At 39.8% G+C, this 26956-nt stretch overlaps 1 protein-coding gene across 1 annotated transcript; it reads left to right on the forward strand.

Moving 5' to 3' along the window:
• Window positions 1–16: 16 nt before the first annotated feature.
• On the forward strand, window positions 17–23548 carry apmap (adipocyte plasma membrane associated protein). The gene is made up of 9 exons (XM_052010937.1): window positions 17–143; window positions 5601–5717; window positions 6967–7082; window positions 9957–10049; window positions 10291–10407; window positions 13515–13689; window positions 16580–16714; window positions 18187–18379; window positions 21328–23548. Exons 1-9 carry the CDS (start codon window positions 49–51, stop codon window positions 21535–21537), a joined length of 1251 nt encoding a protein of 416 aa, XP_051866897.1. The 5' UTR covers window positions 17–48; the 3' UTR covers window positions 21538–23548.
• The last annotated feature ends 3408 nt before the right edge of the window (window positions 23549–26956 follow it).

Consider the following 26956-nt stretch of genomic DNA (forward strand, 5'->3'; position numbering starts at 1 on the left):
GGGGAGAGCAGGCGGTTCTCGCGTTTTTTGGCGCATGCGTACGGGTGGATGATGAAGGAGAGCGAAGGGTTGCGGCACCGCCGGCTTCAGCAGCCGCAGGTCATCTCGGACGAGTCGCGGGATGCGGAGACCAAGCATGTCAGGTAGTGTCTGAGCAGTGATTGTCGTGGCGTTGGTTTCAGCCCTGGGAAGGTTGCTGAAAGTACCCTTGCGATCAGTTGGGTACTATCAGGTCGTGGGGTAAACGCATGCTGGAGAGGGGAGGGCTGGTGGGCTAAGTGCACGGGTACATGCTGGAGAGGGGAGGGCTGGTGAGCTAAGTGCACGGGTACATGCTGGAGAGAAAGCAGTTAATGCAATTGGGGAACTAATGTGGAAGGGGTTAATGGATTGGTGCAGCTGTTGGCCGGGGGATTAGTGGGTTTTGAGCAATGGTCCATGGTATTGGGGATGAGTTTAGTAGGTACCATGCAATAGCATCTGCTGTTGCAGAGGGGGTTATTAATAGAGTAAATACAGGTTATTGAGGTAGAGTGGTTAATGGGGTAAATGCAATTGGTCAGGTTAAATGCAGTTGGGCAGGGAGTTAATGTATGGTGAGTGTAAAATATGTTGTATATTATGGGGAGGGCTGACAGGTAGGAAGTGCTGGTGAGCATTCTGTTGGAGAAATGGGTGATAAAGTTAGTGTGTGATGTTAAGTTTTGGGGCTGTTGAGAATGCATGTATTAAGTGGTGGATGGGTCTGTGTTTTTAACTTGCATGATTGCATACTGATAGGGTTGTTAATATGTTGCCTACTCTGATGTATACTGATGGAGGGTGGGTAGTAGGCAAAAGTACATCAAGAGTCCTTGGCCTAAACAAATATGATATATCCTGTCTAGTGTAGAAGGTTCTTCTCCTATACAATGACCTGCATGTTATGGTGCTCATCACAGTATAAAGATGGTTCTAACCAAGATCAATCCATGGGCCAACCCTCTTCTCAATCTTTGCTACAATACTGCTTCTCACTGGAGTGGACCTAATATACAGGATTAATAGTGCAACTTTTGCCTCCACACTAGAACTAAAATGTTTGAATCTTTAGGCACTGAGTTATGGTATACAGACAATACCTGGAGGCTGAGTTCCAAATTGCTGTTGACTTCTTCACTGGAGTGTACAAGATGACAGGTCCTGCACTAAACATTGGAAGATACAATTCTGTCACCAATCTGACATTACCTCACGAAAATCAAGGTCTGCGATGAGAGCATGGGAAATGTGTACTGCCATCTGTATCTTGGTAGCTAATTGCAGCAAAATGCAAACATTGAAGTTTATGACTGCCTACAGTGTGCCAGCAGATCTTCAGCTGATTTGAGAAAGAGACTGTGGAAACAAGTGGAAAAGAAAATTGTTTGGAGATCAACATCTAAAACATGGTACTGAGTTCATAGTCAACTGAGCATCATTGATCTTTCTCTCTCTGTACACTTCAAAGACATGGGAAATCTACAGTAGACATCTTAAATCACTGGAAGTGTCATTGAGGCTGTTTTGGCAAAATCCTCCATATCTAGCAGGATACGCAAACCAATGCCAGCATTCTCTTGGGTAAAAGTATCAAGCTCCGATCACATTCAATCATCCCCTGTGGGTGGGCTTGGTCAATATGTATGATACCACACTTGAAAAAAGCACTCTGCTCTGATCTCTGTGATGGAAGAGATATTCAGGAAAACACACAAAATGCTTCAAGGACATTCCCAATTTCTTCCTAGGAAAAAATGTAACATCCTCATTGTCTGCTCAAATTGGAGAAGGTGTATCCAGGAGAACACTGACCAATGTTGAGTCCACAGAGTGGGAGTGTGTGTGAACTGAGTGCAAAGAGCAGAATGAGTACACAAGATTCTAAACAACTTGCTTGTCCACCCTCTCCGAGCACTAAACTCGAGATTGAAAGCAAGTCAACCTCCAATCCAAGGGACTAAGAAGTTGCATGCAGTCTGCATCGCATATTTTTTGAGATGAGATTATCTGACCTGAGTACTTTTGTCATGTTCTGTTTGTATTATAGAAATTCAAAGGCTGTAGAGAGAACCAGAGTCAATGTTTTGGGTTTGTGACTTTGTCGGAACTGAAAAATGTTGTAGATGGAGGTTTTGAGCATGCATAGGTCTAGGGGAGGAGGGGAAAGAATAAAAGGAAAGGTCTGATGTTATGTTTGATGATGTTGACTCTGTGGTTAAGAAGGCATATGGCATATTGTCCTTTATCAATCATGGAATTGAATTTAGGAGCCGAGAGGTAATGTTGCAGCTATATAGGATCCTGGTCAGACCTCACTTGGAGTATTGTGCTCAGTTCTGGTCACCTCACTACAGGAAGGATGTGGAAGCCATAGAAAGGGTGCAGAGGAGATTTACAAGGATGCTGCCAGGATTGGGGAGTATGCCTTATGAAAACAGCTTGAGTGAACTCGGCCTTTTCTCCTTGGAGCGACGGAAGATGAGGGGTGACCTGATAGAGGTGTATAAGATGATGAGAGGCATTGATCGTGTGGATAGTCAGGCTTTTTCCCAGGGCTGAAATGGTTGCCACAGGAGGACACAGGTTTAAGGTGCTGGGGAGTAGATATAGAGGAGATGTCAGGGGTAAGTTTTTTTTTACTCAGTAGTGAGTGCGTGGAATGGGCTGCCGGCAATGGTGGTGGAGACGGATACGATAGGGTCTTTTAAGAGACTTTTGGATAGGTACATGGAGCTGAGAAAGAGAGGGCTATGGGTAGGCCTAGTAATTTCTAAGGTAGGGACATGTTCAGCACAGCTTTGTGGGCTGAAGGGCCTGTATTGTACTGTAGCTTTTCTGTTTCCTGCTTCTCATACTATGAAAAATGAGAACATGGCAAATGTGAAAGGTATGGTAGTTGGTCAAGATTGAAATAGCAGGTGCTGGAAATGATTCTACTCTCTGAAGGGGAAAAAATTTTGGGTATTGGGTGTTGAACTTGATGTTGTGCCTCAGTCTGTAATGGGCTTAACTGAAAGAGATGTTCTTGAGCTTCTGTTATTGAGCTTCATTGGAACAGTGTAGGACATTAGGGATAGAGAAATTGGAATCAGACAGAAATAAAATGGCAAGTGATTGGGGCTTCTGTTTTGGAAACAGGTTCAGTGAATCAGCTTTTGATCTACCCAGTGAGCAGTGAATCCAACCTAGTACAAGTAAATTGCAGTTTCACATGGAACATGTGTCTTGTTGTATTGGCTGGAGGGGACAGTGAAGGTCAAATCAGATATTATGTTATCCCTGTGGCTGCATATGAAGCATTGTCAGAAGGAGTAGGTGAGATCACCTATTACCTCTGGAGATCTTGCCATCTCTTTATTTTTATAGTTGCTTTAAGTTCTAAACACTTACCTTTTGATAATCATTGTTGCAAAGTTTGAAAGTGGTTTAATCACCAGATGATTTTTGTTTTAAATCTTCATAGGGAAATAGTGTTTGAGATCATAGGGAAATGGAAATGCATTCTGTTTGAAGACCTGAAATTCTCATATTTGGTATGTATGACTATGATTTTAAATTACCTGCAACTCCAAGTCATTCAGTTTTCAAAACTGGGTTGTAGGGCACAATGTAGGGTGGCACAGCTAGTAGAGCAGCTGTCTTGCAGCTTCAGTGACCCAGACTCAGTCCTGACCTGTGCCGCCTGTGTGGAGCTTGCATCTTCTACTTGTGACTGCTTTGGTTTCCTCCTGGGTATTCTAGTTTTCTCCCACATCCCAAAGACATGGGTTGATAGGCTAATTGGCCACTGTAGATTACCCTCTGTGTGTAGGTGAGTAATAGAATGTGAGGAAACCAAAACTGGATGGTCAGTGGGAACTGAAAAGTCGTACAGCATGGAAATAGGCTCCATGACAATGTTTTTTCAAAAAACAAAGAACTGCTTGCAAATTTTCTATCAGAACTAATCGGATTTGAGAGAGTTGATTGCTATCTGGCAGTGTGACATCAAAATGGTGCAAGACCATTGAAGAAAGAAGAAAAGCATACTTATATCAACAAACGGGTTTTAATTTAGTTTTTACTTGCGATCCTTGGGGGATTTGTGTATTTGATATGTGAAAAATGGTTTACTTTTTTCCAATTTGCTGTTGCTGGAACTTTCTGCCATTAATTTTTTGTGCCCTTTTAATTTCTTCATTTTACAGCATTATTAAAATAATAGTTAAATAACATTGATTTTCAATCTCAGCATATACAAGCTTATTGAAATTAAATCCAGTGGATGTTTAGAAATAGTATTTTCCCTTTTTTAACTTCCTTACCTTCTGATTAGTGTTCTATTTGTCTATTAATTAGCCACATCAAAATGTATAGATTCAGTGCCAAAAAGCTGCAAAATAGACTCAAGCTGGTGTGCTGGAGGTAACGTTGAGCTTTGTCACGGGATGAAATTACCAAGTGGAGAGAAGGAATCAAGGATCTTTTCAAAGCCTGCTTGGGGAAAAAAAAATGCAATAGCTGCACTGACTGTTGGGAATCCCTGGCTCATGACTAATCAGAGAAATGCAGAATGGTATTGAGAAACTTGAGTCCATGCATAAGGAGTACACAAACACTAAGCAATGGAAGGAGTGCACTACCTCGCAACTCTCCACATACCTGAATGTGTTGGGCACCTCCTGTCCCTTCTGTGTGAAGAGTCTGTTGTTCCTGCTTTGGCCTTATCAGTCATTTCAGAACCCTGAAACAAATTATTCTCTATCCTGAGAGACTGTAGGAGGAGGAGGTGGTAGAGGGGAATGGTATAGCAATATTCTAATATCTACTTGTGTGCTTAAGAGATGTCGGTGACCCAACTGGTAGATCCCTTTAGATTTATATAGTGAATCCTAGTCTGATATGGCATATCAAGGGAGACCTGTACTTCTTAATTTCACTAAAATTAGTAAGTTTGGGGTAAAGAAAGTCACATTAATTTTGTGGCAGAGGGGACTTGTATGAAGGAACCTTTGTGTCAAAATATCTTCCCTTTACAAGTCCAATGTAAAAGGCAATTTCTACTTTAAAGAATTGCAGAGAAATAGAAATCTTATTTTGTCCTCTGATTCATTCCATAGTGGATCACCTTGTTCAGAAACTTGTTCATTTGGTTGATATCTGCAATGATCTGGTTGAATTCATGATTTATTAGACCAGCTTGAAGTTTGTGCACATCCACATGCAGGCTTGCCCACACACCCCTTTCCCTTTCCCATGTCAGTCTGAAAATGGCAAGGATGAAACTTCAAAATTGAGTTTCTGAACCCTGAACTAATAGAAGTTGGTGAGCACAATATGCTTTTGTTTTGCCAGTTAAAATAACTTTGGACAATAATTGTCATCTGCAGAGCATCTTGTGTGCTTTTTTGTTTTGCTCAGAGATTGATTTCATTTTACAGATTTCTTTGACGCTCACCGTAATGGTGGCTGGCATGTATGTTGTAAAGCAAGTTTATTTCCAAACACGCTCTAACACTGGCAAGTGGCTCACATGAGAAATTATTCTCCTTTCCTACAATTTATAATCATTGCAATTTACAGTATGTTTCTTTTTTCAGTGCATATAGTGGGAAAGTTTTCCGGATAACCTTGACAACTCTTGTCGTGACACTTGTAGTTCCGTTACTGACAGCAGCACTGTTGCTGCAGTCTCCAATAAACCCCCAACCTTTCAGGTAAGGATCTATTTTAACTAGTAATCTGCAGTTGGAGTGGGCACCAATTCTACTTTTACTTAATTGAAGTTAGAAACATAGAAAACCTACAGCACAATACAGGTCCTTCGGCCCACAAAGTTGTGCTGAACATGTCCCTACCTTAGAAATTACTAGGCTTACCCATAGCCCTCTATCTTTCTCAGCTCCATATACCTATCCAAAAGTCTCTTAAAAGACCCTATCGTATCTGCCTCTACCACCGTTGCCAGCAGCCCATTCCATGCACTCACCACCCTGACTAAAAAAAACTTGCCCCTGACATCTCCTCAGTACCTTCTCCCCAGCACCTTAAACCTGTGTCCTCTTGTGGCCACCATTTCAGCCCTGGGGGAGGGGCGGGGGGGAAGCCTCTGACTATCCACACGATCAATACCTCTTATTATCTTGTACACCTCTGTCAGGTCACCTCTTATCCTCCGTCGCTCCAAGGAGAAAAGGCAGAGTTCACTCAACCTGTTTTCATAAGGCCTGCTCTGCAATCCTGGCAGCATCCTTGTAAACCTCCTCTGCACCCTTTCTATGGCTTCCACATCCTTCCTGTAGTGAGGTGACCAGAACTGAGCACAGTACTCCAAGTGGGATCTGACCAGGGTCCTATATAGCTGCAACATTACCTCTCGGCTCTTAAATTCAATTCCACGATTGATGAAAGACAATATACTGTATGCCGCCTTAACCACAAAGTCAACCTGTACAGCTGCTTTGAGCGTCCTATGGACTCGGACCCCAAGATCCCTCTGATCCTCCACACTGCCAAGAGTCTTACCATTAATACTATTGTTATTGTTTCTTTTTCAGTTATTGTTATTGAAAGTAATTTTAATAATAGACTGTACCTTGACAATTACCAATTTCTGTAAACTTCAGATGCTTCTTAAAATCTAGTAGATTGAGTAAATATGATGTTGGCTATGTAATTGCATAAATTTCAAGGAAAAAAAACAGCTTTTAAAAAGTAAAGCTGTTTCCAGCAGTTGATGTCACAGCTGCAGACTGCATCCAACAACAGTGGGAGTTCTACCACTGTAATTCACAGTGAAGTCTGCTGTCTGTAAATGGCTGTTTCTAGGCCTGCACTCCTTGGCTCTTAACAATTTTCCTCCCAGATTTGTAGAGGATTCCATTTGATTTAGTCAGTTTGTTCTTGAAGTAATCTGACTTCAAAGTTTTGATCTTTTATTTTATTTCCATTGCCCTTCACCTCCAGTTACAAGGAGCCTCCCCTGCTGATTGGTCCTTTGGAAGCAAATCTTAAGCTGAGACAGGCTGAGCGCTTGTATGAGGGACAGCTTTTTGGACCAGAATCCATTGCACATCTAGGAGGTATGGACTAGCCTTGACTATTCATATATTAAAAGATTCTTGAAGGAAAAAATACTTGAGCTTTAAAGTTCAAGAATATGATCTCTAAATTACTATCGGAAAACTACAAATGCTGGAAATCTGAAATAAAACACAAAATACTGGAAAAACACAGGCAGTATCTGTGATAGACCTGAACTTTGGCTTTCTCTCTGCCATTCTGTACAGAGTTCTTGACTGTGTCTCATCTATTTCCTGGACCTTTTTTCTCGCCCTGTTTCTTAGAGTAAGAACAAAGTTCTGCTGGTTCTTCCATTTCACCAGCTTCCCATGTTCAACAGATCATCCTTCACGATTTATGCTAGTTCCATCAAGGTTCTGCCACCAAATATACATTTCCCCCTTCAGCTTTATGAAGGGATCATTCCCTTTGCGACTCCCTGGCCTGCACTTTCATCTCCACTGACCGTTCTCCATCTTGTGCACTTTCCCATGTGACTGCTCGATTTTCATTGCTTGTCCTTTCAGCCCTCCTTTCTACCATTCAAGAAATCAAACAGTCTTTACAGGTGAAGTACTACTTCCAATCTAGTGTACTGCATGCTTTGTTCACAATGTGGTCTCCTCTACATTGAAGAAACTGCAGAATGGATCTCATTCAATCTGTAGGAGTGACACTGAGTTTCCAGTTACCTGCCATTTTAATTCTCCATCCCACTCTGACACTGACCCTTGCATCGGAGGCCTTCTGCACTGTTGTAATGAGGCCCCATGTAAGCTTGAGGAATGACACCTCATCTTCTCTCTGGGAATGATGCAGTCTTTCTGACTCTATTGAATTCTTCAACTTTAGATAACAAGCTGTTCCTTTCCATTTGTATCTGAACTGGCCATCTCTGTGAGTCATTCATCTGTGGTTTTAGTTCAGTTTTTCCTAATTCTGTTAGTACAATCTGGCCTGCTGGACGTATCCCACATCATATCAAAGACAAAGAAGTGTGTACTTCTATTGGCCGCATTAATCCTTCTCCTATGAGAGAGATTCCCTCTGTTTTAACCATCCCTTCTCCTACTTCTGTCTCTAAAAAAATAACTTTGTTTTTTCTCTTTCCCATATCTGATGTAGGGTCTTGCACCTGAAACATTAACAGCTTTAAACTAGCTAGTGTATATATGTGGAATTTCAAATCGTATGAGCCTTTAGATGAGCAGATCTTGTGGTGACTTTCAGTTCATCTAATTTTGACTAAAATATCAAATGCATAATTAAAGAATGCAATCAGATCTTGGCATAAGAACCCATTTTTAGCATATGTCATTGAATCCTGAAGCACAGCAAGCTACCATTCATCTCATAATGGCTGTAATAATTCAAAGAGCTACTGATTAACCTTGCTCCCCTTTCTTAGCCTTGTACATTTTCTGTGTACATCTAAATATGGATTTTTTGTTAAAGCTTGGGTAACAAGGGATTAATGAACTAGCTAATTCTTATAGTGTTGGTTAGATTTCACTTGTATTAAACTGTTTCTCACATTGATTGTTTAAGGTGTTGCAGATTACAGGGCTTCATTTTATCGCCTTTCTATTAGAAAGGATTGCAGCCTGTGCTACTCCGCCGATTTCTCTTTCTAGCAGCTCCCTTGACAGAAATTTGGAATGAATGTTGCAAAGAAAACCATGCTGGCTGAAGTAGCAAAGGCTATAATGTCTTGCTTTAAATCAGTTAGCCAAAAGTAAATACAGTAAGTTACAAGGAAGCAAAATTTTTCTGAAACCAACTTCATTATAAAGGAAATGTCTGTTAACTAGAGGGTGTAGGTTCTGGGTAAGAGGTTTAGATGGGGACGAAGGAAGAAAGTTTCACACAGTGGATGTTGGAATCTGGAACACACTGCCTGTGTGGATGGTGGAGGCAGGTATTCTCACAACATTTAAGGAGTAACTAGATGAGCACTTGAATCACCAAGGTGCAGACTATATGCTGGTAAATCGGATTAGAATAGATGGATAGATACTTGATAGTCAGCTGAAGGCCCTGTTTCTGTACTTCGACTCTATAAACCACTTTTGAAGTGTGGATTGTATTGCTAAGGCCTGCCCTATTTGTCCTCTCAACTGTTAATTGTTATGTCATTTCACAGTGCATTAAACGTAGATAAAATGGGACTGGGTAAGGACACAGATTTTCTTGAAGGTGTTAGCCCACATAATATTGCCTGTTTTATTGAATTTAATTTACATTTTTTTTGCAATTTTCTTCAATTTATTTTGATTTACCCTCTGCAATTTTGCACTTTAAAATCTCCTTGCTAACATTATCAATTAGATTAGGGAGTCATTTCCACTATATATAAGTCTCACACAAGTTTGTACTCATTAAATGTAGGATTTTTTAAACTAAAGATGAGGAAAGCGATCTTATCTGAAATTTAATTGTGACTCAGTAGTTGGTACTCATAATCTTATTAATATGAATCCTATTTCAAGGCTATGTACACACTACTTGCAGACACATGTCTTGTGCATGAAAAGTCCTAACTAACAACACGGGTTGATATAAAAATTCCTTTGGCAATATTTGAAGAAGGATCAGATTTCTCTTGTTTGGCTAAGACAATAATGTGTTCTTCAACCAAAATCACTTCAGGAAGATTTATCTAGTTATCACCTTGCTTTTTGTCAGAACTTAGTATAACTGGGCAGCAGAGCTTTTCTATGTTATAAGCAGTTTAAAGTACCTCATTACTTGTAAATAACTCCAAGACTTCTGAAATCATGAAGGCATATATAAAGCATGTTTTCTGTTTCTGAATAAAATTTAAAGCTGAGAATTTGATCTAGCTTTTTTTTTCTGGGAAGTTAAGTGAACTGAATTTTGTGGAATCTCTGCAGATGTGATATTCACTGGAACAGCGGATGGACAGATTCTGAAAATAAGTGATGGGAAAATACACACTCTAGCAAGAATAGGCAAACTGCCTTGTGGTAAGAATTTGTTGGATATAACATGGATAGTTCTACAAATTTCTGCAGTACTGTTATCTTTAGCAAGATACTTTAAAATATTTTGTTTCAACAAATATGCAAATACTTACAAATTGGGGTGATTATACGATCACAATTTGCTTTTTCCATAGTATATTTCTTCCTTTCCCATGCTATCTCTTGGCTTCTAATTGACACCCACCCATTCTTGATATGACTGGTACTTGCGTCTTGCACCCAGGAACAAGAGAAGATGAACCAACATGTGGAAGACCTTTGGGCATCCGGGTTGGACCAAATGGCACTCTGTTTGTGGCAGATGCTTACTATGGGCTATTTGAAGTTAATCCAGTCACAGGTAGACTATTTTAATTACTGTTAATATAATTAAACTAGCACAATTTTTATGTACACGGGTATGCACCTTGTCTACCTTCATTACTCCAGAGCTTAGACTATGCACTTTGTGACAAGCAAATGAGATGACGTGCCCATACAGTTCTTTACCTTGAGGCACGGCAACTCCTTTCTTTGTTGATCCTCGAGATTGAGGATGTGTTTCCACTCCATTTCTGTGGCGACTGAGGCCAATGTGGGACTCATAGACTCCTCCACAGATGGGGCAGGAGGAATCGAATGCGTGGGTTGTTTAAGGTGGTGTGTTCCTTCTACCATTATGCTGGATGTCTGTGTGCTTGAACTCTGTTCTTAATGCTGTCTTGGATGTTCCTTTATCTACTGGGAGCAGTCATGGGCCAGAGATTCCCAGGAGTCCAGTGAGGATGTTGCATATTTTCAAGGAGGTTCTGAGAACATCCTTGAACCTTTTTCCCTCTCCAGCTGGAATCCTATTTGTTTCTGGAATCTATCAGCATATGGAAGGACGTGGCCAGTGGAGTTGATTGAATATAATCAAGGCCTTGATGCAGGGGATATTGGCTGAGGAGACAATGCTGGTGCAATTGAAACTTTGCTGCTGCTTGATCTATTGCAGTTGGAAATCGTGTTCTGCCAGATACAGATGATGAGGGGCATAGAAAGGGTGAACACGCATGGCTTTTTTCCCCCAGGGAAGGGGAACTATAAAGCACAGAGCATGGGTTTAAGGTGAAAGATTTAAAAGGAACTTGGTGGTGGAGGTTGGTGCGTATATGGAATGAGCTGCCAGGAAAGTGGCTGAGGCAGGTACAGTAACAACATTCAAAAAGCATTTGGACAAGAACATGGACAGGAGGAGTTTGGAGGGATCTGGGCCAAATGCAGGTAAATGGGACTAGTTTAGTGAGGACCTTGGTCAGCATGGATGAGTTGGGCTGAAGGGCTCGTTTCTGTGCTGTTTTATTCTGTTACTCTATACAATGTGTCTGCAGAGTAGCCTTGCCAGCCTAAGCTTCCTCTGTCCCTCATCTGAGGAGCAAAGATAAGAGAGGTTCATTACTGTTTATGGAAGAGTGAAGGAGAGGAGCCGTTGGTACCCCTCTACAAATAGGATGAAGGAAACTGTTAAAGTACAGTAATACAGCATGGAAACAGGCCCTTCGGCCCAATTAGTCCATGCTGACTCTTGCCCAGTGACCACGTCCTATCTGCCTGTATTTGGCTCAAAGCCCTCTAAACCTATCCTATCTGTGTACTTATTTAGATGGCTCTTTAAATGTTGTTAATGTGCCCACCTCAACCACTTTCTGGCAGCTCGTTCCAAATACACACCACCCTTTTCATGAAAAAGCTGCTCCTGATGTCCTTTTTAAATATCTCACCTCTGATCTTAAACCTATGCCCTTTTTTTAAGCACACCCTCCCTGGGGAAAAAGACTAAGTACTTTCACCCTGTCTATGCTCCTCATGATCGTGTAAACCTCCTATCAGGTCACCCCTCAATCTCCTACATTCCAGGGAATAAAGTCCTAGTCTGCGCAATCTTTCCTCCTAACTCAGGCCCCACAAGTCCAGGCAACATCCTGGTAAATCTTTTCTGCACTCTAGTTTAATGACATCTTTCCCATAACAGGTTGACCAAAACTATACACAATACTCCAAGTGCAACCTCACCAACATCTTGTATAACTGCATCATAACTTCCCAAATCTCTATACTCAGTGCCCTGAATGATGAAGGGCCAGCGTGCCAAAAGTTGCTTTCAGCAAACTATGCACTCACACTCCTAGGTCCCTCTGTTCCATAATACTCCCCAGGGCTCTGCCATTCACTGTATAAGTCCCACCCTAGTTTGATCTCCCAAAATGCAATACCTCACATTAATCTGGATTGAAAGCCATTTGCTAATCCTCAGCCCACATACCTAGCTGATCAAGATCCCCCTGTAATTTTTCATAACCTCCTACACTGTATTCAATACCTTTCATTTTAGTATAATCTGCAAATTTACTAATCATGCCTTGTACATTCATATCCAAATCATTTATATAATTGCAAACAACAAAGGTCCTAGCATCGACCCTGTGGCACACCACTAGACAGGCCTCCAGTCTGAGAAACAGCCCTCGAGCATCATCCTTCCTGCCACTGAGCCAATTATGAATCCAATCTGAAGAACTCCAAGAGATTTGTCAGCCACCACTTCCCATGCCAAGGCTGTGCTGACTGTCCTGAATTAGACCCTGTCTCTCCAAATGTTGGTAGATCCTGTCCCTCAGCATCCCCTCCAGCAATTAACCCACCACTGAAACTCTCAGGGTTGGGTGTGGAAGAGCAGGGAAGAACCTAGTACTTTAGTAATTTAGTACTTAATATGTTGATTTTCTGCTATGGGTCTGCAATCCCACTATGAAGCCTGGATACTGCCACTAGATGGTGCTAAAATCAAAATAAAAGGATTGCAATATTCTATCAGATATTGAGGCTGTGTACTTGAAGGTGATTGATATGTACATTCTGCCAGCTATGTGTCACAACTGAAAACACATGGCCAATGTTATTTATTGTAAACTGCACTCATCATTCAGGCGTTGTACAAAAAACCTTTCCACTTCAGAACCGTATAGAGTTGCATATAATTAATGATATAAGAACGGGCCATACAGCTGTTAGACCTTGTTTCTTTCCTCCTTATTTCATCCAATTGACATATCCTACTAACATTTTATCCCTCATACTGACTTTAGTATTGTTTAATAGGGAATGGCCTAATGTTGTGTTGAATGTGAAGGGTAACCCTTGGTTGAGCAGAAAAAGGAGAGGAAGACTCATGGGTATAGTTGGCAGCTATCAAAATGTTAGTAGATCTATAGTTTATTTTGCTACTATTGGGGGGAAAAGCTACATTTATAAAATGAATGTGGGTTCATTTCAAATTATCACAAACTAGTACTGTAGAACATCTACATTTAGGTAGAGAGTGTGTGTGGTGGGTTACAATCTTTTAAAGCTTTGATGATGGTAGTGCTGCTATTTTATGGGTCCAGTTACAAGTAACAATTTTTCTTACATGGTAAATAATTGCAGGTGAAGTGAAGATGTTGGTCTCTGCCCAGAAGGTAATCCAGGGTAAAAGGATGGCATTTGTGAATGACCTCAGCATCACTCAAGATGGCAGAAAGATCTACTTTACAGACTCTAGCAGCAAGTGGCAGAGAAGAGACAACAGATATCTGGTGATGGAGGGTACTGCTGATGGGCGGTGAGTATTCTGAATTTGTATCATATCTTTGTTGCTAATTTGCAATTGTATTTTTTTCATAGCTAGTTTACTCGAACATCTGTTCCCTTTTAGTTCTCTTTCCTGGATGAAGCATCTAGTGGTGGGTGCATTTCATAAGGTATTGGATGAAAGCTCTTTGTGACAATGCAGTGATTGTCAATAAATTGAATTAACTAATTCTGATCCTCAGATGCTTTTTGTGCCAGGGAAAGATGAACAGCCAGAATTTGGTTCTGATCTTGCTCCTTTCCCCACCTCCCCATCCCCACCCAGTACAGAATTAATGAGATATTTGTATTCCATGGGCCAGTGATTTGGACTTGAAAACTTGTTGGTCAGTGTAATTCATTAACACATTAGGGATTGCATTTATCATGAGGAGTTTTGATTCTACAGTTCTTCTCATCCTCAATGTGCTTCCTCTTCTTCCAGACATTTTAATTTGCCTGCATCTGGTGTATGTCTCTCCACTTGCTAATACTGCCATAGGCCTTTTGTAACACTTCTGCTTTAAACTCCACTATGTATAGCTTCCTTTTTTCTCCTTTAGTTATTATCTGTGAATTTGATCAACTTGCATGGTTTAATCTTTGTGTAGATCGAAAACTGAGAATACAGCATTCAGCTGCAGCACTTCCACCAACTGCATTTTCCCATCTAACTTGTGTCTCACACCCTCTGCTTTTGCAGCCTCATTCACTTCTAGGTTTCTGTTCTTATAATTATCTTTTGTGATTTTGATGTTTCTGTTTTGCCCTTGGTATTCTTCTACACCTCCTTTGGTTTCTTGGACCTTTTTGTTTACATCGATTTATCCTGGTACAGTGTCCAGAATTTAATCTTTTAATTCTGAAACTGTAGCTTTAGTTTGTGAAGCTTCTTTGTTTTTTTTAAATAAGTAATTAAGGACTCTCATTCCATACAATAATCTTTGTGGCACCTTATCAAATGCCTTTTGGAAACTGAAGTGTAATACTGGTTCCCCTTTATCCACAGTAGATGTTATTTCTTCAAAGAATTCCAATAAGAACAGCAGAGATAAGACAGGAAATTGTTGGCCAGATAGTCTAACATCAGTGGTAGGGAATTATTGGAATTAATCTACACTTTGAAAGGCAGGGATTGATCAGGATAGTTGGCACAGATTTATTGGTGGGAGATCCTTGACTAATTTTTTTTAAGAGGTAACTAAATATATTGAGGAAAGTGTGGTTGATGTTTACATGACCTTCAGTAAGGCCTTTTGACAAGGTCCCACTCAGAAGGCTGGTCCAAAAGATTGGACCCCATAGGATCCAAGGTACAATGGCAAATTGGATCCAAGATTGGCTTGCTAATGGGAGACAGAGGGTGACCCAATTAACAACTTGGATGTGAATGTAGGAAGTATGATTAAATTTACAGATGACATGAACATTTGTGTCAATAGTGAAGAGTAGTCTTTGGCTATAGAATGACTTTAATCAGCTGGTAAAATGGGCAGGGCAATGTCAAATGAAATTTAGTCCTGATCAGTGTGAGGTGATACATTTTGGAGGTTCTGAGGGTGGGGCCCTGGGGAGTATTGAGGAACAAAGTAATTTTGTTGTTCAAGTTCAAAGATCCCTGAAGGTGGCAACAATGTAAATGGGGTAGTGAAGGCATTCAGGATGATTGCCTTCATTAGCCAAGGATTGTGTGTAAGAACAGGGATGTCTTGGTACAACTTTATAAAACATTGATTGGGCCATAGCTGGAATATTGTGTGCTGCTCTAGTCTCCACATTAAGGACATGATAGCACTGGAGAAGTTGCAGAGGAGATTCACCAGGATGTTTCCAGGGCTTAAATGTTTCAGTTATGAGGAGAGACTGGATGGGCTGTGTTTGTTTTTCTTACAGCAGAGACATCTGGGGGGCGGAACCTGATAGGGGTAGAGTCATAGAGTAATACAGCATGGAAACAGGCCCTTCAGACTAACTCGCCCATGGTGCCCACCATGCTAGTCCCATTTCCCTGTCTTTTGGCCCATATCCTTCCTAAACCCCTCCTATCAATGTACTTATTCAAATGTATTTTTAAATGTTATTGTACCTGCCACAACCATTTCCTCTGGCAGCTCATTCCATATATGCATCACCCTCTGTGAAGAAGTTGATCCTCTGGTCCCTTTTTAATTCTTTCACCTCTCACCTTAAACCTATGACCTCTAGTTTTTAGTTCCCCTTCCCTGGGAAAAAGATAGGGTGAGTGCACAATCTATACCCCTCATGATTTTATACATCTCCATAAAGTCACCCCTCAGTCTCCTACATTCCAAGGAATGAAGTCCTAGCCTGCCTAACCTCTCCCTCCAACTCGGGGGCCCTCGAGTCCTGGTAGCAGCCTCATAAATCTTCACTGCACTCTTTCCAGTTTAATGATGTCTTAAAAATTTATACAAAATTATGAGAGGCATAGTTTGTAAGAGGATAGAAATATAAAGTGAGGAGTAAGAGGTTTAGAAGGGATCCGAGGAAGAATTTTATGTCACTAAAGGGTGTTGGAATCCGGAATGCACTCGTCTGAGAAGATGATGGAGTAGGTACTCTCAACACTTAAGAAGCATGTGAACAAGAACTTGAATCGAAAAGGCATAATAAACCACAGACCAAGGACTAGTAAATGGGCTTGGTATAAATGGGTGCAATGGGCTGTATGACTATGACTCTCCAACTCTTACAATTCACTCGTCCCATCTTTTGTCTGTGATGAGGGTGGAACAAGTATCCATGCACGTAGGGGGAGAAAATGGTAATAGTGTAGGTTTAGCCTCTTTCAGTATTTCTAATTATTGAACTATTCTTGGTAACACTCTGCTCTGTCTAATGGACACCTGTTCTGTTTGCAGATTGATGGAATATGACACAATAACTGAGCAAGTGGAGGTTCTAATGGATGACCTGAGGTTTGCAAATGGAGTCCAGCTTTCCCCTGCTGAGGATTATGTTCTAGTTTCTGAGACCACCATGGCCAGAATTAGAAGGTGGGAACAATATGATATAGTTGCAAACAAGACCACTGATGGATTAAGGGTACAATGACATTAAATGTCATGTACTTCAGATTACTACACTTGATCACAACATTTTCTGTATACCATTGTCAAATTTTTGGTCCAGGTTAAATGCTCTTTCATTTTTGTGGAAGAGCTGATTCCTGGAGATAGTAACTGGAAGTAAACTGCTTTGGGTTTGTCATGGACCCAGCTTTTAGCTTGTTGACCTAATAACATTTTCATACAGTATAGAATCACTTCAGTGACTATCCAGTATTAATCTGTTGTAGGGTATAAATGAAGCAGTTATTTTTATTTCTGACTCTCATTAGGGAGGTTCATCAGTTTGACATGTTACCAGCCTTGATACCTGATTACCTTTTCCTATGTTCAGTTGTGTTGCATCTGAAATGGACAAGAGGAAAAGGCTAACCGGTCCATTAGGTCTGGGATGCATCACAATGGCTGAAGCATGATGACTAAATCTCTTGTCCCTTCACCTTCTCTTAGAACAGGCAGAAATCTGGACAAAAACTTGGGTTCAAAAGTATTGGAAAAAATACTCTTTTTGGGGGGGGGGGGTCCTCTGATGCCCCTCAATCAGAACCCATCCAGGCAATCAGGATGCTTTTTTTCTTTAAATTCCTATCAATAATACCTAATTAAAGCAAACACTGATCCTTGTAGCAGGATTATGTCAGACATCTCCACACTCTAGTGCAAAATATTTTACACTTGAGCTATACTACCTCACCCAAGCTTAAAATAGATGAAAATCTTCCAGGCTCTTGCAGAGTGATCGACTTGTATGCTAACCTATAATTTCCAGATTAAGTCATTATTGAAAATGAATTGGTCTCAAAGCAATCAGTGAGTGCCATTTAATTCCTGAATAGGAGCAGGGATTTACTTTAGTGGACCTAAAAGCTTTATTGTTACCTTCGTAAGGAGATGATAACTCAACAAGCAAAGAATAAGGAGATGATAGTCAGCAGAAGTTTTGTTTAATCCAAAGTGCACAGCATAATTGGCAAAGAGTAGATGCTCAAGTTTCTGGAGTGAACTTTGAATCTCTGACTTGGAACTGGCAAGAATGTTATCACAGGTGGGAGAATCTCGAATAAGGGGACCTAGTTACAAGATAAAAGGCTAGTCACTTAAAACTAAAAAGCATAGAAATTTCTTGAGGGTAGTGAATTTCTGGAATTCTATGCCATAGATGGTAGTGGAGATAGTTCCTTGATCTCAAGATATTTAACTGAGGGTTATGAGGAACTGGCAAAGAAGAGGATTTGAGGCTAGAATAGATCAGTCATGATATTGAATGATGGAGCAGGCTTGAGGGGCCTGGTGGGTGGCTACTCTTGTTTTCTTATGTTGTGCTACCAGCTGAGTCACTGCTGACAAGTAATGTTAGATGGTGCTGTGTACTGATACTTTAAATTTTGTATCCTTTCCAGGTATCATATCTCTGGACTGAGAAAAGGTGGACATGACATATTCTTTGACAATCTTCCTGGTCTCCCTGATAACATCCGGCCAAGTAGTTCTGGAGGCTACTGGGTAGGCATAGCTGTACTACGACCAAATCCTGGCTTTTCCATAATGGACTTCCTTGCTCCTAGGCCTTGGCTTAAGAATTTAATTTTTAAGGTAGGAAATTCTTTGGCTAAATTGATTTGCAAGGTAAATCAACAATAGATCAAAATGTCCATCATAAGACAAAGGATGCACAACGGTGTGACCTCAGTTTTGTTATTTGTAGTTCTACAGGATATCTTGGTCCACTTTGTTTAAAACTGTGGTCTGTGTTTAGAAGCCCTGTGAAGAGACATCCAAGATCACTCTTTTAAAAAAAAATCACTTGTTTTTATTTTGCTTGCGTGGTCATTTATATGTCAATTTATACTATCCTTCACTCAGTTTTCATTGCCACACCTGGTAGATAATATTTCACTTGAACTCTAGTTGATCTTGATTTTTGACTGGCTTAAAACTAGGTGCCTTTTTAGTGCACTGTTTGGATAACTTCAGTATGGCATTTTCCTTCCAGTTCCTAATCCCTGCACAGTCTATCTCCGTTAAAGGTGGACATATAAATACTAGCCTCCCCTTTAACTGTTGATGGCTTTTGGATACTGTATACTGTGGAGTTCAGTGGCAGTTGCTTTTCTTTGAACTGAAGCTTCAAGTTTTCTTCTTTTTTCTTTGAACCATCTCCTCCATTGAGCATTTTTCTGAGATGTGGTGCTAGGATCTGAATGCAGTATTCTTAAATGGGGTTTATCTAGACCTTTTGTGCAGCTGTAAATTCCTAAATTCTCAATCACTTCTCTGGTAGCATTCTTGTATTTTGAGTCAGATTGTGGATTTGGTTCTCACTCCAGTGACTGGAGTAAATAAACAAAAATAGTGCAGTATAAAAGGAATGCAATGTTGTCAGAGGTACCATCTCCTGTGTGAAATGCTGAATCTAAACTGAAACCCTGTCTGTATTCCAAGTTGTTTGCATGTAGAGTCCCATAGCACTTTAGAGCAGGGAGCTAGCCCAGATCTCAAAAATTTATCTTTCAATCAATGTAATGTAAAACATTATCTGGTTAAAATCATATTGCTGTGTTCAACTTGATGGCCACGTTTCCAACACGAGTGACTACATTGAAGTGTCTACAATTCAAAAACATAATTTGTAAATTGCTTTGTTATTTCCTGAGTTTGTAAAACGTGTTATTAAATGCAAGACTTTTTACTCATTTGTATTTGTCAATATTCTAAAAGGTTTTTAAATATTTCTGTTCAGTAGCCTTTATTTTCTCTCTATTTGGACCCCTAACTCCTTCTGTCTTGGATCATTGCAATTTAAAAAAGATTCTATCCATCTTTTGCTCCTGCTTTCCGCTTTTGAGGTTTATCTGTCGTCTTCGCCCATTTATTTGCCTAATCTATCCATGTCTCTGCACTTAGCTGCACTTTAAAGGATTCCTGGAAAACTATTGGGTATCGGTGGTGTGGCTTATTTCTCCCTGCACTGCACACAATCTTTGGTTAGCATTAGGTTACTGATGAAATCAAATGGGACTGCTCTGGCTGGGGTAAACATTGGTGATCAGACCTGCCCATTCCTGGAGTGTACAGGATAATAGATTTGACTTGAGCTGGTAGGTAAATATGAAACCCTGCATGACATACTGCTTTAAAAGAATTTTGTTAGTGATTTTCATGACCTTAATACATTCTCCAAAGAAAATTGAATGCACACTGACTCAAAAGGTTTGACTGCTTCCAAAGGAGTGATTGAGAGTTAAAGTAAAATAATTGTAGTCAGAAACATCTGCTGCAGTGGAAGAAAATTCTTCATTTAGTTAATACATCTTTAATGTGTGCCAGACATTCTTTGATACAGTTAAGGTAGTTCACAGGACCCATATGTCAAAAGATAAGCTAGCTCGTTTTTATCAACATGTAAATCCTATGTGACAGATGTAAATCGAATGTGGCTTCTTTGACACATGTTTTGGTCCTGTCCTCTTTTGGAAAAATATTGGAAAGATATTTTTAACATTATTTCAAATGTATTGAAGATAGGATGAGGTTGTAAATCAATCACTGCAATTTTTGGTTTACCAAGAATAGAATCTGGCCATTTATCTGCCTCTGCTAACCGTATGATTGCCTTTGTTACATTAATGGCCAAACGATCCATTTTGTTTAAATGGAAGGATCCAATACCCCCTACTACTTTTCAATGGTTCTCTCAAACTATATCATGTTTAAATTTGGAAAAAATTAGGAGTGGTACTGTTGATCCTTCGCTTAAATTTGAGGAAGTTTGGAGTCCATTTATTCAATATTTTCACATGATATAGATCCCCTTATAATAACCTTTCAATTTAGAGGAATGGAGTTGATGACATAATATTGCTCTGTTTCTATTGAGAAATTTTAGTCCAGTTTTTTTTGTTTGGTTTGATATTGTTTATAATTTTTCTTATTGTTTTGGGTTTTTTTTATATTTTATAATAAATCTTTTTCTTTTATTATATTCATTCACTAACATCATTGGATCTACAGACTTTTTTATACTCTATTGCTCTTTATGATTATCCATGTCATGATTGTTCTCTTGATCTCTTTGTATTACATGTATAAACATTGATATATTAATCTGTATTAATTTGAAAACTATTAAAAAGATTGAAAAAGAAAAGAAGCATCTGCTGCAGGAACTCATTGGATCAAACAGCATCTTGGAGGGTGGGGAGAGAAATTGATGACATTTTGAGCTGAAATCCTTGATGCTCCAGGTTCCTGCATCTGCAGTCTCTTGTGTCTTAAAATAATTGTAACTTGGGAAGTGTGGCAATTTGCATAGAGAAAGGTCTCATAAGCTCCAATATGCTGAAAAATGCTTTCTGCAGCTCCCCTCCACCTTCCCAACCTCCTAAGGTCACTGACCATGTAATGTTGTTTAATTTATTTACTGTCTACATCCACGACACATTTTCTTGAATTGAAGCCCTTTGTGAAAGGGGAGATGCCAGCATCTTTTATTCTCTCAAACTTCTTGAATGGTTAACAAATCCTTTGTTTTTTGTTTTCAGCTGGTCAGTCAGGAGACAACCATGAAGTTTGTGCCCAAGTATGGCCTCTTACTGGAACTGAATGAGGATGGATCCGTCAGGAGGAGTTTCCATGATCCTCATGGAGTGGTGGTGCCTGCAGTTAGTGAGGCCAGTGAGCACGATGGGTATCTGTACCTGGGTTCCTACTACTCCCCTTTCCTCTGTCGGCTGAATCTCAATGAGGTTTAACATTCTGGCACAGAACAAAAGGTATATCTTTGCTGAAGGTCATTGTGCAACTGCCGATTTAGACCATCCGCCAGTTGATATTTAAACTAACATATTTGGGAGAGTTGTCCTGCTTTGAAGATCATAAAATGCGTAAATGTTCAATATTTAATTTTTTTTGTCCTTTTGAAGATCAGGCTTCCTTTGCCAATTGTTAAAGCAGGCAAAGAGGAAGGGTTCTCATATTCCTCTGAGCTGATGGGTTTAGAAGGACTCATTAAAAAGACAATGGTATTGTACCTTTAGGAAGTAGGTATGATCACATGAGCCAATTGGGTGAATTTACTTAATGAGCATTGTGGACTTTAGAATATTCTGAAGGTTAACTGTAGTTTCTGCACTCTTAATAATTCTGCTGCTCAATAATGTTGACAGGTTTTAGACTTGGTTTGATTTTGTTCATTTAGGGAGGTTACCCTGCAGGTCCCACCATATTGTTTTTAAATATGGGGGATGTATGGTAGTCTGGGGAATGTTGTAATTAAAAGTAATAACTTGCATTCAAAGTGGTGGCTACAGAAATGAAAAGCAGTTGTTGGAAGATGCCTGGTCCTGGTAGTTAACCTTATAGTAATATGTACCTCATTGCATTGTGATCTTGAGGCTTGGAGATCACCAAAACCATTCTCTTCCACCACTGCACCTCTCACCCTGCCGTAAGCTGTGGATTTAGTGCTCTGTCCTATTTAAATGTTTTTGAGATGCTGATCCTGTTCAATTGTTTTCTTTTACTCTCTAGAGGGGAAATAGTCTTCCTTTTAAAATGCTAATCAGTGGATGGTGGGGATGGGAGGAAGAATGAGGAGCAGAAGTTGGACATTTAGCCGCTGAGTGTTTTCTTGGCTGATCTGTGACCTATCTCTGTATGTGCCTTTGCCCCAAATTTCTTTTTTTTTGTTGTATTTAATTGGTGTTTTTCTTAACCATCCCAAAATTAAATATAACAATTGGCCTACCTTTAGTTGCTGTTGTGAAAGAGTTTCAAATACTACCATTCTTCTCGGGTGGAAAAGTTTCCCAGTTTATTTCTGAAAGGATGATGCTCCATAGCTCTAGACTCCTCCAATTAGAATTTTTCTTTCTCCAACCTATCAGTTCCTATCAATATCTTGGACTTCAATCAAATCGGTCCTCACCCTTTGAAATTCCAGGAAATGCAACCCTGGCATCATTCCAGTAAATTAATGCTGAGTTTACTCCAAGGTCAACATTTCCTTCCCTGAAAGTGGTCTCCAGAATTGTCCTTAAGAAGTGGTCTAATTAAGGGCATTGCATAGTTATGGAATAATTTCTACCCTCTTGTAAAGTGGTAGATCACATAATACATGTTTAATGGGCTGATGATCTTTTTTCCTTTCTCCATACTTTTGCACCGTCATTGCTTTTTTAATTGTAGCATTCAGGAATATTCAGATGGATAAACCTGTAAAGGTGCAACAATAAATCTGCCTCCTTCAGATCCCAGATAATTGGGCTGTTGAATGTTCTAGCTGTGCATGTGGTCAGAACAATTGCTCATACAGGCACCATTAGGTCAAGGTCAGACCAGCAGCCATTTCCACAACTTTGTTTTAGAAATAATGCTGAAGATTTTCTGAAACAGCTGCTGCGTGTCCCTTTAGAGTACAGCAAGTCATATGCACAGAAGAATGAATGGAAAGTGAACTTGCTGATAATAATTTTAAATTGTGTAAACTATTGTGAGCAGGTTGCTATGTACTTTGTTGATCTGAATATATTTTGCTTAACATTCCATCCATCTCGAATACAGAGTTTAAATTTTGTAATTGTATAAATTGCAGGCTGAAGCTCAAGTATTCACTAGTCATATTCTGAAATTGCATTCTTAAGTCTGTCTTTCTATGATGGGACATTGAAGAATTGTACTTCTAGTCATTCAGATGTTACAAGCTCTTAGATTTGTAAGACTATGGCATGTTCATTTTGCATTGCTCATTAAACAAAAAAGTACACCAAACTGAATTGAGGAGCTTTATTCTTCACTCTTCTGTGTTCAGAAATACTTGCTGTCAGAGAATTGTCCATATTTGGACATGAATATTGTGCTCACTACACCTTTTACTTAAATCCTGTGCCAAGATCAGGAATTGCAAAGAAGCTGCATTTGGGGAAGAACATGTTTCTGTTAGCTCTTCCAATCTTCTGGCATCACTCAAATTCAGAAGGTTGAGGGGGTAGAGTACTTTCCTTGCAACTGCCCACTACCACTCTCCCTAGGGAATGGTATCAATGTTGCAAGGTAGAATAACATTCACCTGCACAATTTTACAGGAGCAGTATCTAATCCTGCGTGGACGGTCTTTTGACTGTAGGTCAGATGAAGGCACTTTCTTCTAAATCAAAGTTGTAACTTGGGGCCCATTACAGAAGCTTAAGTTCGACATTCTCCAAAATCTCACATTTCAGGCCCATCAGTCCATGCCAGCTCTATGCAAAAGCAATCTAGTTGGTCCTATGCCCCTCCCCTCTCCCCACAGCTCTGCAACTTCTTTTCAAGTAGGTGTCAATTGACTGCCTTTTACTACACCTTGCAACCTCCAACAATATTCTAGATTTTAATCACTTGCTGTGTTTGCATATTAGTTTTTTATTCTTGGTTCATCATTCAGTGTTCTGAATCCTGCTGTAGGGTCTTGACCCAAAACACTGATCATCCCGCTGCCTCCACATATGTTGCTGAACCCGCTGAGTTCCTCCATCAGTTTCTTTTTTGCCATCATTCTATATTCACTGGTTCCAGACAGTTTGTTTTTGCCAGTGGTAGCAGTTTCTCTATCAGTTGTCCTGATTTCAAATACTTTTATCAAATCTCCTCAAATTTCCTTTCCAAGAAGAATAATCTCAGCTCCAGTATATTTACATGTATTCCTTGATTTATGAATTTTCACTATAACACCATGGCCCTTTGGAGTGCGTGTCTTAGATTTATGAATCTATTTTTAATAAAGTGCATCACTCTCTGCTCAGGAATACGGTACACCAAAATACCCACAATGCATTTTGCTTAGCCTTTTGGAATAACAAAATTTCATGTAAAACATTTTCTAGAAATGAATCTTGTAAATTGAGGCATGATTGTAATTGAAGTCCATCTTCTAAAGCACTAGTAAAATTCACCTTCTGAGCACTATAGTCCAGTTGTGTTGCACCAGTGTTTTATAAAGATTCATCATGATTTCCTTACTCTGGACTCGTGCCTCTTTGTATAAGGTCTAGTGTGCTTTGACTGCTTTCCCAAAATGTGTTCATCTAAATGATCAATTCTTGGATTTCATCAATTTTAGCACCATAAGATTTGACTGTAATTATAAGATCTATCCTTGCTTCCCTTTTGAAGCAATGGTGTGATGTTAGCAGTCCTTATGTCTGTAATCAGAGCAGATTTGGAAAAAGATTAAGTTTCTAATATTTTTAAAGTTTGAGATTCATTTCCATCCAGACTTGGTGAAATGTGAAATCTTTTCCTTATCTTTCTATGGGTATCTTACACAACATTTCACACTCCTTAACTCTGTTTCCCCTGTTTCTGCCTTCATGCACTGGTTACTGCTTTGAGCTCTATAAGAGATCCTCCTTTTTCCTTGAATATATTCTTCCTCTTTTGTGTGCAAAATGTTTTCTTGCTTGGTTTTTCCATACCTGCTCTCACCCCTTTCTCCAATTTGCTTTGAGCCCTGAACTTTGTATATTCCTCAATCTGGAATATTGTTCTCTGACTTGGGAAAATCTTCCCTTTTTGTTCAACAGCCAATAGCTGGTAAATTTGGTAGTACTACCATTTTTCTTAGGAACATTTTTTTTCTCCCAACTTTTTGCCTCCTTCCATCTTTCCTACTGCTTGGATATTAATTCACTTCTGTAGCCATTTCCAATTTGCTTGTGAAATCAAACCTTGATCTCTATCCTTTCCTAGTTAAATTATGATATCCACCACCAACAGAATGCTCTTCTACCTGCCCAGCTTCCTTTCTGAAACTGCAGAATACCCTTGATGGTTTTGTTATGCATCAGCTAAAAAGTTCTCCTGAATGCATTAAGATTTCTGCCCCAAACCTTATTGATTCAATCCCAGTTATTAAGTCACTGATCTTCAGTCATCTCCAAGGTTTGCACACCTTTTGTTCTTTGTCCATTACTCAAGTCAAAGTGTGACCAAACTTGGCAATCTGAATACCCTTTTTGTTTTAGTACAAGCCACATAGTCTTGATGATCCTTCCAGCATATTATCCTCATACCTGTAATTGTTTCTTGAACAAATTTTGTTTTCACTCTCTCACTTTTTAATTCAGAACTGTAACAGAAATATTGAGGTGTCATTTGACCTTTTTTTAAAAAGCCATGTTTCCATAAGTGCTACAATACTGTACTCTGCTTTATTTACTGACTCCTGGACCATTCTGTCTCTACTCATTGAATGCCATTGGGTTTAAATTGGAGATTCCTAGCCTTGTAGGACTGCTTCCCAATATTTTTCCTAGGTGCCTAAAAAGAAACGTCTGGCAGGACCTCGTCCCTTCTTTCTATCTCTGTCACTGATACTGGGATGGTCCACAGCAGCCAGCTATTCACCCTCATTCCACCACCGCTCCACCCCACTATGAATAGTTTAGGGAATTAAATGATGAAATTAGTTAATTATCTTTCTTTCCAAATTTGGACTTGAATTGCAAAAGTGACATCTAACTAGTATAAAGCAAAGCTCACAAAAAGACTGCTTTGGCTGGCAGATGGTGGTTCCAATGCTCCATGCAAATTGGAAGAGGCCACAACTTTTGTTTTAGGAATATTTCCAGCTAGCTCACGGAACTGAAAAGAAAAGGTAGGTATGGGGTTACTTGCTCAATAGGGTATGTTCCCAGAAGGATCTCAGGCTATTACTTAATACAACCCATCTGAATGCTGAAGGAGGCTGACTGGTCACGTTTCCTCCCTCCCTGTGAGAAGAGGAGCACAGAATCACATTTAGAGAACTCAACCTGGGGACTAGGCATAGCTTGATTCATTACCCTGTGCCTACATTCAAACAATACTACAATTTTCAGGTTTTAAGGTGTTTATAATTAAAGCTGTTCTGCCATCCTTGTGGTAAAACACACAAATGAAAGATGCCATCACAGGGCTCATTAAGTATTGCATTTCAGCTCAGACTTGGGAAGAAAATGAGAGCAGCTCTTTTGAGACTCAAGCTAGATGCTTTTTAGGAGAGGAACACTCTTCTAGAATCATTAATTTCAGTTTGCATTATAAAGAAAGATTTCATTTCTACAGTGCCCTTCACAACCCAAGGGCACTTCAGCACTTTATAGCCAAATGAAGTTGGTTACCATTTGTAATGTAGGAAAAACTGCAGCACTTAGC

The sequence above is a fragment of the Pristis pectinata genome, chromosome 3, assembly GCF_009764475.1.
Source record: "Pristis pectinata isolate sPriPec2 chromosome 3, sPriPec2.1.pri, whole genome shotgun sequence".
Lineage (NCBI taxonomy): Eukaryota > Metazoa > Chordata > Chondrichthyes > Rhinopristiformes > Pristidae > Pristis > Pristis pectinata.